Genomic DNA, 12,048 nt, shown 5'->3' on the forward strand with positions numbered 1-12,048 from the left:
TTATGTGCACCAATATCAAGATAATTAGACCACCAGTAGAAGCAAAAAAATCTATAGGTAATAAATATTCCCTAAAAGTTACAATAGGTATGAAAGAAAGAATTCCATACCCAGCCATTGACATGGTAACATGCCAGTTCACAAATGACCAGATTTACTGAACTCAATTTTAAATTTACCATGGCGATGTTTGAACTCAATCTCTAGGTTTTAAGGTCAGTACAATAACCACAGCACTACCATACACGAGGGAGCATTTTTTTTCATATATTGAGCTATATTTTAATAATTTGAAAGAAAAGTTGAATTTGTAGTGATGGCTCAAGACAAGATAATTTGACAAGCTCAAAAAAAAAGCCAAGGAGGTTTGCCTTTTAAATTGATAGAAAATGTGGAAAATACATCTTTTATTGTTTCAATTTATTGAGTATTTACTTAAAACTGCTATGAATAGTGAAGAAAATAGCTTAGTCATTTCTTCACATCAACAAATATAAGGAGGCAGAGGTAAAGTATCTCTGAATTTGGAAAGAGTTTGGCACTTGTGAACTAGAGCTTGAAGGTCAGAAAGACAGTGTCCCCGCAAATTAAATGAATATTGAAGGGGGAAGACTACGTCTGGGACCTGGGGAAGACAGCATTGTGGAGGAGAGAGAGCAGAATCCCAGGGCAGGGAATGACTTGTTGAGGTAGTGTTGGGGGAAACTAGTGGGAAGTAGTTCATTCCACCTAGTTTTATTTTAGATTAAAAATGGTGAATCAGTTTATTACTTCACAATTCATAGACTTTTTTAAAAAAAAAAGTAAACTGGCTCATGCAATGCAAACAAAAAAAAAAGTGAATTGGTAACAGGTAGTATGTGGAAGTATGCGCGGTTTAAAATGTGCCTGAGATAACCTCATAATAACCTCTGCAGTATTATTTGGAGATCTGGGCTAGGAACCCAAAACTTTTCACTCACTCCCTAGGAATGTCCTTGTGTTTTTAAATGTGTCAAATTTCTTCAGGATCAATCTTCCTTTAATAATTTGACAAAACCAGTTACAGCAGTATGACTAGATCAGTGGTATTAAATGGCCCAAAAATCCTAACTCTTAATAAACTAAGACCTGGCTTAATAAACAAACCTGGCTTCCCCCTCTTCCATCCCCAAACCTCTCACTCACCGCTTCCCTTTGGCTTAATGATTTTCTCTCCAACACTCCCGTTCGCTGCTTCCCTCCTTGACCCTTCCTCTTGCTGCCTCCCTCCCACCCAACACTTCCCTTCTTGAACCTCTCGCTCACCATCATCCTTCCAATCCCTGCTTCCCTCATCCGGATCCTTGCTGCGAGCAAGGGGGTCAGAAGAGGCTTGGCGAAAAGGAGGAAGTGAGCAAGGAAGCATGAGGATTTGCAAGGTGATAAATAAGAGGTGATCTCACTGAAACTTAGAATTCTGAAGAGGCTTGGCAGGATAGACACAGGGGTCACTTCCCTTGGATAGGGAATCGAGAACACAAGGGTAGAGAATCAGGATAAGGGGCCGGTCATTTAAGATTTTGATGAGAAATTTCTTCACCCAGAGGGTTGTGAATCTTTGGAATTCTCTACTCCAGGGGGCTGCGGATGCCCCATTGCCGAGTACACTTAAGGCTGAGTGAGACAGAAATTTTGCTGTCTTGGAATCGAGGGATCTGGAGAGCGAGCAGGAAAGTGGAGTTGAAGCAGATGATCAGCCACAACCATATTAAATGGTGAACAGGCTCAAGGGGCTGTATGGTCATCTTCTGCTCCTATCTGTGTTCTTATACTACTTCAGAGCACAGCAAGTCAAAAATCAAAGGTGAAGCATTCTAGTCTATACAGTTCAGATTGACAATGGTCAGTGTCTCTCACCACCTATGCCAGTAGGGAATTAAGTCTGAACAGTCAAAGAGCAGTTTTGAAGTCTTAAATTTTTTTTAAAAAAATGGGGCCTTTGATAGTGCGCAACACACAGATATCCCTGTGCCACTTCCTCACTTACATTGCTAAAATTGCCTTACTCCAGCGAACTACCTTAAATAAAGGAATGCTCTATGGCAATGCAAATGTCCTGCGGGTGGGTGGGGGTGTGCATGTTCTTCAAGAGCAGCTTATGAAGTAGCAATGTTTGCTAAAGCATTGTACCAGCAAGGAATTAGAAAGGATGTGTAAATGAAGTTGCAGACACAGTACGTACATCATTGCTGGCAGCATTCTGCAGGTTGTTGGGTGGTGAACCTGTTGATCTAGGCAAGGTAGTCACAGTCAGACTGAAGTCAGAATCCTGAAAAAGGAAGCAAAATGAATAGTCTATTGAATACTAACAGACACTTAAAAATGGTTCTTTTGGTAACTTTTAATAACAGCTACCGCCTCTCCTTTAGATTAGCTTAGCAAAAATTAGCAACCTGTCTGAGCTATGAAAACAGGTAAAACATTAGGGACTGTGTGCTCTTTCGCCTGTAATGGCAAGTTCTCTCTCCATTGCAGTGGGGCCACTGCTCTTGAATTGGAGACTCCAACATTCCACAACTGCTGTACAAATCATTACATCTGCCTGTTCCAGCACGTCACATGCCCATCATTACTGTACTGCCAGTCGATCTCTCGAATTTTCCCAAGGGAATTCCAGCTTATAACTCTATGGTGATGTGCCAAGAGTATTATTAATGCCCCCACCCCCTTCACCATTAACCAGTCTCATCTCTGATCTATCAAGTCGCTGTTTCAGACTCCTATATGGAGTTAATCTTATTTTTCAATAATATGAATTGTATGTAAGGTTCAGCTGTTCCTCACTCAAGGCCAGCATTTTTAAATGAAAACTTCCTGAGGTGCACTGGCCATTATGCAGCAGCCAACTCTATGTCAGCAATGAGCTGCGCTGATAAAATTGATTGATGGCAGAATTTTAGGCAGAGTTAACTGGACAGCTTCTTGCTATTTGGATAGTGCCATGGGATCTTCAAAATCTACTTGATCAGGCAGATGGCACATCTGGCAATACAACACTCAACTCTGTGGATAGTCACCTCAAGTTTATGCACTTCAATGTTGGTGTTGGACACCCCCACCCAGAGGCAAGAGTGCTAACAGAGCCAAAATGAAGCACAATGCATGTTGGTGGGACTAGCTCAAAAGCAGGGGCAACCTGAGTGTGCATCCACTACCTGACAAAGAGGTTACCTTGCCTTTCAGCAAACTTATTAAATCATCAGCATAAACAAACCAAGGCAGATTGATAGGAGTTAAGATACAAATCAGCCATGGTCTATCAGGCTTGAACCTACTCCTGTTTGTGTTTGCATATTCCCCATTTCAAACTTGAGGGGCCAACATCATTTTTACTTTTTTGCCTTGCCCTTCCTTAGCGAGCTCCTCCGATTATACATTGCTGAGTGTACCTCCTCTGCTGTTCTGGCACTATTATTCATTCCCCATTCTCTCTGTGCTTCACTGCAAATGGTGGTTTCCATTTGGAAGCCCTGCCCTAAAATCTCTCGAGAGTTTCGAAAGATTCCTCAAAAACACTGTTCAATACAGTCGGTGTCCATACCCCCAATCATTTTCCCACTTTTCTTCCTTTCTTTTCTGCTCGGATCTGTCCTTTACCCTTTAATTACACTTGAGGGACATAACAGCTGTTACTGTTGTTGAAGAAGTTATACCTGCCAATGACCAAATTGAACATGGAATCAAACTCGCAACTCGACCATTGAAAAAAAGAATCAAGTGACTCACCTTTGCACTTACTCCAAATTGGATAGGTGGTACAGCGACCTCAGTCTCCAGCAGTAAGTCAGGGTCGGGTTTGGATTTGGGTCTGCTGCTCATAGAAAAGCCAACAGCCTTCGCAGTGGTGTCAGGACCGTCTTTCGGATGTCCTTCTCTTGCCTTCTTATTTTTTAGTGAACGCTCATTTCCTATTGGTCCAGGTTTATGATCTTTACTCAGCTCACTGGCAGATTCCTGAAACTTGAAACATAAGACATTTAATGTATAAAAGAAAAAAGGCCAAGAATTAATCTGTCCCAGCACCATAACAGGTGAACCACAAACTCATACAAAAAGGTTATTTACTAGTCTATTCCCCTTCATTAAAAGTCAGTTCATCCAAATCATTTAGTAGTTTCTAAAACACTAAGTATGCACTGGTATTTATTTTGTTAAATTCAAATGGTTGAATATTCCAGTTTTTAAGCAAAAATGCTTTCAATCATTGGAAATCAATTGCACCAGTGAAAACAAATAATTGATCAGGCTGAAGATCCACATGCTGGCCTGCTCCACTGTAGCTCTTGGCTCAGGGCCACCACCCCCCTTGGAGGTGGAGACAAATTCAGCGACCAAGCCTGCAGTGAACATAAAGCCAGGCTGTATTCTACCAGTCATCAGCACCTGCCAAAGATCACTCCTTCAGAATCAAGCCAAATGTTATTCAGATCACAGGCCTCTACACAAAACATAGTCTACAGCAAATATACATGTAACTGGCAGAGGAAAAAAAATCTGCTAAGGGATATAAACAAGACACTTCAGAATAGCCATACATGTCCTTCCATTGTCACCAAGAACATCAGAAAGGGAAAAAAATCATTTTCTTATTTAGAGACACTGCTTTTTCCAAGTGTTTAACCTGCATGCAATGAGGAAATACATATAAACTGTTCCATTACAATGAAATTCTTCAGTGGGGTGGGGGGGGGTGTCAGTATTAGGACCCTTGCTCTTCTTGATGTATATTAATAACTAAGATTTAGCTGTACAGGGCACAATTTCAAAACCTGCAGAAAACAAAACTTGCAAGCATTGTGAACAAGTTGGTAGAATGGGTGAACAACTGGCAGATGAAATTTAATGCAGAGAAGCGAAAATTAATACATTTTGGTAGAAAGAATGGAGAAAAACAATATAAAAGAAAGGATACAATTCTAAAGGGGGTGCAGGAGCAGGAGGACCTGGGGGTACATGTGCACAAATCATTGAAGGTGGCAGGGCAGACTAAGAATATGGTTAATTAAGTATTCTGGGATTCTGGGCTTTACAAATAGGGGCAGAGTACACAAGCAAAGAAGTTATGATAAACTTGTATAAAACATTGATTCGGCCTCAACTTGGGGTACTCTGCCCCCTTCTGAGTGCTACGCTTTAGAAAGGGATATGAAGGCACCAGATAGGGTGCATGAAAAGATTCATGGGAATGGTTCCAGGGATGAGGAACTTCCGTTACATGGACCGATGGGAAAAGCTGGGGTTACTTCCTTGGAGAAGAGAAGGTTGAGAGGAGATTTGATGGAGGTATTCAAAATCATGAGTGGTCTGGACAGAGTAGACAGGGGGAAACTGGTCCCATTGGTGGAAGGATCAAGAACCAGAGGACACAGATCTAAAGATGACTGGCAAAAGAAGCAACAGCAATGAGGGAAAGCTTTTTGACCGCGTTAAGTGTCTCAGGTCTGGAATGCATTGAGTGTGGAGGAGGCAGATTCAATTGTGACTTTCAAAATAGAATTGGATCTTTACCTAAAGGGGAAAAAAAAAAACATTGCAGGGCTGAGGGGAAAAGGCGGGGGAGCATCACGAGGTCAACTAGTCTTGCAGAGCTGGCATTGACACTACTGGCTGAATGGTTACAGCACAGAAGGAGGCCAATCTATGATTTTATGCACCTGTGTCCATGTATAGGCCAGGGGAGAATTTTGTATGCTGAAGTGGGCGACACATGTCAAACCCAATGACTTTAATTGCAGCAATTTATTTATTTAGTGAATGCAAATCCCTGAAGCCAAGCAACAACCCCCTCATTTGCTGAGTTGGTGATTAACCTTCACTTAGCCTGCAGAGGGGACATTCCTCGGCTATGTGCAGCATCATGTCTTTCCAGTGCATAAGGGATTTGTACTGAGGCCCCAGTGGTGGAAGTTGGTTGCACAGGGACCCTCACCTGTCCAGAATCCATCTACCAAGGACCACTCTCAAAGCCTGCCATTCGACAGATGGGGTTTGTCACAAGAGCTTGTTAGTGACTTCCCATGTTTCCCATTCCTTGATCCAAAGGATGTCTGCTGGTAGATCTTGCTCAAGAAGGGCACTTCATATGGAGTGCTGAGATGGAAGGAGATCAATAGGGGGGCCTGAACAGGTCATCATGGAGTGGCAAGTGAAGTACAGCACGGATGGTTTTAAGTGCTTGTGGGTTTTCATCAGTCAGCGCATGTGTGGCAGAGGTGTTGTTTACGAGGACAGAAAATCAGTGGAGGGGTGTTGAACAGAGTTCCAGTTACAATATGTATTGTTGCATTCAGTTATGTCAACAAGATGTACGAGAGATGACTTTTGTCAGACAGGAGCACAGAACTCTGCTGCAAAATTGATAGGGCGAGTGCTGCCGTCTGGAGTGTTGTAGTAGCAGCATCCCACCTAGATCAAGCAAGCTTGGTTAGCAGGCTGTTTCTGGTTTTGATCTTTGCTGCTGTTTTCTTCAAAAGTTCCCAGAAGGACAGAGTCCTATCTAGAGTCACTCCCAAGTATGTTGTGCTGAAATCATGGCTTAAGTCTCTTAAATGCAGTTCTTTTTTGGGCACTGGCATTGTGGAGATTGAATACACTGAACATAATTTTAGAGGGACATGAGGCACCCTGTGTCCATTGGCCTGTCCTTGTTTTAAAAAATTCATTTATGGGATATGGGCATCACTGGCTGGGCCAGCACTTATTGCCCATCCCTAATCGCCCTGGAAAAGGTGATGGTGAGCTGCCTTCTTGAACCGCTGCAGTCTATGTGGTGTACGTACACCCACAGTGCTGTTAGGGAGGGAGTTACAGGATTTTGACCCAGTGACAGTGAAGGAACAGCAATATATTTCCAAGTCAGGGTGGTGAGTGGCTTGGAGGGGAACTTCCAGGCGGTGGCGCTCTCATGTGTCTGCTGCCCTTGTCCTTCTAGATGGTAGAGGTCGTGGGTTTAGAAGATGCTGTGCAAGGAGCCTTGGTGAGTTCCAGCAGTGCATCTTGTAGATGGTGTACACTGCTGCCACTGTGCATCAGTGGTGAAGGGAGTGAGTGTTTTTGGATGGAGTGCCAATCAAGCAGGCTGCTTTGTCCTGAATGCTGTCAAGTTTCAAATGTTGTCAGAGTTGCACTCATCCTGGCAAGTGGGGAGTATTCCAAGACCCTACTGACTTATGCCTCGTAGATGGCGGATAGGCTTAGGGGAATCAGGAGGCAAGTTACTCGCTGCACGATTTCTAGCCTCTGAACTTCTCTTGTAGCCACAGAATTTATATGGCTAGTTTAGTTCAGTTTCTGGTCAATGGTAATCCCCAGGACGTTGATAGAGGTGGATTCAGCAATGGTAATGCCATTGAAATGTCATGGGGTCAGGGTTAGATTGTCTCTTTTGGGGATGGTTATTGCCTTGCACTTGTGTGGCATGAATGTTACTTGCTGCTTGTCAGCCCAAGCCTGGATATCGTCCAAGTCTTGCTGCATTTGGACATGGACTGCTTCAGTGTCTGAGGAGTCACGAATGCTATTGAACATTGTCAATCATCAGCAAACATCCCCACTTCTGACCTTATGATGGAAGGAAGGTCATTGATGAAGCAGCTGAAGATGGCTGGGCCTAGGACACTACCCTGAGAAACTCCTGCAGCGATGTCCTGGAGCTGAGAAGATTGACCACCCAACAACCACAACCATCTTCCTCTATGTCAGGTATGACTCCAAACAAGCGCTTCTCCTGGACCCTGATATCTGTTGCCAAAGGAGTGTTTCAATAGCTTTCCTGACCCAGAATGGAAGCATTCTGAATAGCTTTAGGAGCAGGCCAGTGTGTCATAGCTGAGAGGTCCAGCGGCACTATGCCTGTCTTCAGGTTGGTAATATGTGTTACATCCCTTACAGAAACCAGCTTAGTCAACATTAAGGATGGTTGCTACTTCTGGAGAATTAGTGATGCGCGACAATCAGCGCCAGTGACACCTGGACTGGCTCGGTGGAGAAAGATCAGCCAGCACGTCCACTGTGAAGTAACCCTGCGATAAAAAGAGGGTGCGGCACGTGCACAGAAACTGGAGCAGGGTGGAATCAGGTTTTACTTCACCACCATGACAACGTCCTGCCCACAATGTACTCAGATCAAGATGGATTATTATCCAAGTTACCAGGCAAGTTCTGGTGGCCATTGAGCAGCGTCAACAGTATAAGTAAGCACCCTCGGGAGCAGAGAGGAGAATACTGAAAGAGGAAAATAAAAATCCAATCACAGCAGGCATCAGCTGGATTCATCTCTTTCCATTATCTATCCTAAGACTTCGCCAAATGAGAAAATGTATTCACTAATCCTGGAAGCTCATTAGCTACACCAGTGTACTCCACCACTCAACAGTACTTTGCTGCTAGACTGGTCATATGATTATGTATCTTTGATAGGCAGAGTCAGCTGTACTTCAGCTTTTGGCATCTGACCAACTCAGCATGGAATATAAAATGCATCAATGTACAGATGGACTTCACCAGCAGGGTTGTGAGCGACAAAGCATTAACACCAATATCCCTACAAAGAGCTGTATTTGAAACCTACTTTCCAGAAGTAGTTAGGAAGAACATGCTCAGGCCATTAGGCTATTTATGGGTGGGCTTGAAATTGATCCTTATTTGCTACGGAGATCTGAACTATCATTTCGACAACATGTTCCTTTTAAACTTGCTCCTATTTAGGGCCAAGAAAAATTCTCAAGTTCAAGGAGATTGGAGGGGTTAAAGTCTGGGCAGTGCTAAACTTGTGTCTCTTCCAATTTCACCACAGCCCAAGTCCAAACCACATTTAATCGACACAATTCTCAAATATTAAAAAAAACTCCTAATGGGGCACAACTCAAACTTACAGCTAAGGCCATATAGTCAGAAGATTAACAGTGTGAATTTGGATTAACTAAAAAACCACAATTACTCCGTTATTTATCCTTGGGAGACTGATCTTCATTATAATTGTTGTTACTCCTCACCATCTCCCTCCACCCATGAATAAAAATCACCTTCTGCTGCACATACTGCTTCTTCAATGCCCACACATCTAGAATTCTCACTGGAGCATCATTTGCCTTTATTAGCTGATCCATCAGACTAAAGGAGTTCATGCAGTTCCAAGCTCATTTAGATCACCTTTAACGTAGAAAAACTCCCCAAGCTGGACATCAAGCCAACTAAGTAGTTATGGGAGGTAGGGGAAGTACGACCAAAAATTGTCAGAAGAAGTAGGTTTTTAAGTAGGGTGTGGAGAGGGAGAAGATGGGTTCAGGGAGGGAATGCCCAGTTTACTGGGCTCTGGCAGCAGAAAGCACAGCTGGCAATGTTAAAGGAGGAGGAGATGAAGATGCACAAGGCACCAGAGAATGGAGAATATTTGGGGGCGGTGGGGTGGTGGTGAGGGTGCTGAGAGAAGTTGCAAAGATAGGAGAATCATGGCCATGAAGGGATTTTAAACGAAGACAAGAAATGTTGGAGGATCAGCAGTTAACAACCCTTCCACTATAGTCAGTTAGACAGCACAGAAACAGGCCCATCGGGTCCATGACAGCCATCAAGCACCTATCTAATCCCATTTTCCAGCACTTGGCCCGTAGCCCTGCAAGCAATGGCATTTCAAGTGCTCACCTAAATACTTCTTAAATGTGAGGATACATAGTGACTTCTGTAGATCAATAGTCCATGTGCTTGCTTTGCAACAATCTAAAACCCAAGGTGTCACATTAATAGTCCTTCAGACCCTATGGTTAATGAGGTTCAACTTTCAATACTGTGGAAGCTTTTTTTAAAAAAAACATTGCCCTGCATCACACAAATCAGAAAGCCCAGTGTTTGAATGCAGTCTGCCGGGGAAAGAGCAGGGCAGCACTGGAACAAATTGGTCAAAATTCTTACTTTAAATTACTCTCCAAAGACCCCGACCTGAAAGTAAATAGAGTGCTTCCATGATGCACTTGTGTGCACACACCCAGGCTATTGGTAACAGCATCAGAAGGGCTGGAATTCCCTCTCAGAAGCAATTCGCCTGCTGAAGCTCACTGTTTAGGATCACAAATGAAGAATGGCTACTGAGAATGGGAATGGAGGGGCAGGCAGGGAGGGGTAGGAAAGAAAAGCAAGGACACTACCAGAAGTGACTGGTAATCAGTAGAATACGTGCATTCAGGAGAGGTGTTGTGTAGCAGCCAAGGTGATTATAGAGGCTGTCATGACAGCAAGTGCTATACCTTATTTTCTTTCAGTGCTCCTGACCTAGCAGGTCTCTGTCTCTGCTCTTTGGGTTCTGGGAGCTGGTTTTCTGCCGATCGAATCTCGACCACTTTTGTGCTGATCCGGTTAATAAGCCCGACACGCTCCCCGGTTTCTGTTTTCAGGCTGCTGGCTGGAGAACTACGCTGCGAGGAACTGGTTGATGAGACCTGACAGTCGCTGCTCAAATCCACCCCACTGTCAGTCTGGCTGGCCTTGAAACAAAGGGCAGAGACATACACGCTGCAGTTTAATCAAAATACATAAACTACACTGTCCTTCTAAAATGTAAGGCATTAACTCATTACCTTCTTCCTAAGCAACTGTAAATCACAACCAGTAGTTTCACTCCCACTTACGAAGTTAATTAACCCTTCAAAGACTGGGACAGTATTTCTCAACGTAAATCAATCTCTCCTCACTTCCCGAATAAGTCAGGTCCTTGTGGGAATATCATTCCAGGGATGCCAATTGCTCTCCAATACCTTTCTCAAGTGACCATTGTGTGTGAGCTTACACAGCGAGAGTCAGCAGGCGATTCAACCTTTAGAGGAGAGTTGGGAGGGGAGGAGGAAATGGGGGAACTTCAACCTGTTTCCATGACATCCAAACTTTGCAGCATTGGTCATTGAATAAACGACCAAGAAGCAGGAATCCTGGCCAATTTCCTCCCTCTAATCAGAGGGACCAAATGAAGTACATTTGCACTGCCACCTCAGCCAAGACCAGCTAATTTACAATATAAGCAAAAAAAACTGCAGGTGTCACAAATCCAAAATATAAACAGAAAATGCTGGAAATACTCAACCGGTCTGGCAACATCCGTGGAGAGAAAAACAGAATTAATGTTTCAGATGGATGATCTTTCATCAGAACTGGGAAAACAAGGCAAACTGACAAACAAGGCACGGGAATACACGATGAATGGTGGGACCCTTGGAAGTAGGATCAGAGGAATCTTGGTGCACTTGTCCACCAGTTCCTTAAGGTAGCGGGACAGGTAGATAAGGTGGTTAAGGTGGCATATGGGATACTTGCCTTTATTAGCTGAGGCACAGAATATAAGAGCAGGGAGGTTATGTTGGAACTGTATAAAATTCTGATTAGGCCCACAGCTAGAGTATTGCGTGCAGTTCTGGAATCCACATTATAGGAAGGATATGATTGCACTAGAGAGAGTGTGCAGAGGAGATTTACCAGGATGTTGCCTGGGCTGAGTTTTAGTTATGAGGGGAGATTGGAAGGTTGGGGTGGGGGGGGTGGTGGAGGTTGTACATGATTGAGGTGTATAAAATTATGAGGGGCACAGATAGAGTAGACAAGAAGGAACTTTTCTCCTTGGTGGAGGGATCAATAACCAGGGGGCATACATTTAAGGTAAGGGGTAGGAGGTTTAGAGGGGGTGTGAGGAAGAATTTTTTCACCCAGAGGGTAGTGGGAATCTGGAACTCACAGCCTGAAAGGGTGGTAGAGGCAGAAACCCTCACAACATTTAAGTAGTATTTGAATGTGCACTTGCGATGCCATGGCATACAAGGCTATGGGTCTAGTGCTGGAAAATGGGATTAGAATAGTTGCTTGTTTAACTGGTGCAGACTCAATGGGCCGAAGGACCTTCTTCTGTGCTGTAGACCTCTATGACTCTAAGTTAAAGATTTAATAGGTTTTAAACAAGGAAACGGGGAAGGGTGGGGAGGCAGGAGAGATTAAATGACAAAAGGGTTGTTGATGCAAAGCCAAAAGGGATTGGTAAAACGACAAGTG

General features: G+C 43.7%; 1 protein-coding gene across 4 annotated transcripts in view; it reads right to left on the reverse strand.

Annotated features, from left to right (window-relative positions):
* Positions 1–12,048, reverse strand: part of prrc2a (proline-rich coiled-coil 2A) — a 124,252-nt gene that overhangs the window by 27,177 nt on the left and 85,027 nt on the right. For 3 of the 4 annotated variants that reach the window (XM_041212504.1, XM_041212505.1, XM_041212502.1), the window contains 3 exons: positions 10,263–10,499; positions 3,748–3,981; positions 2,204–2,290 (listed from right to left, as the gene is read on the reverse strand). In XM_041212504.1, coding sequence (XP_041068438.1) covers positions 2,204–2,290; positions 3,748–3,981; positions 10,263–10,499 — 558 coding nt within the window. The remainder of the gene's footprint in view (positions 1–2,203; positions 2,291–3,747; positions 3,982–10,262; positions 10,500–12,048) is intronic. The other variant, XM_041212503.1, reaches the window with a different exon arrangement.

The sequence above is a fragment of the Carcharodon carcharias genome, chromosome 19, assembly GCF_017639515.1.
Source record: "Carcharodon carcharias isolate sCarCar2 chromosome 19, sCarCar2.pri, whole genome shotgun sequence".
Lineage (NCBI taxonomy): Eukaryota > Metazoa > Chordata > Chondrichthyes > Lamniformes > Lamnidae > Carcharodon > Carcharodon carcharias.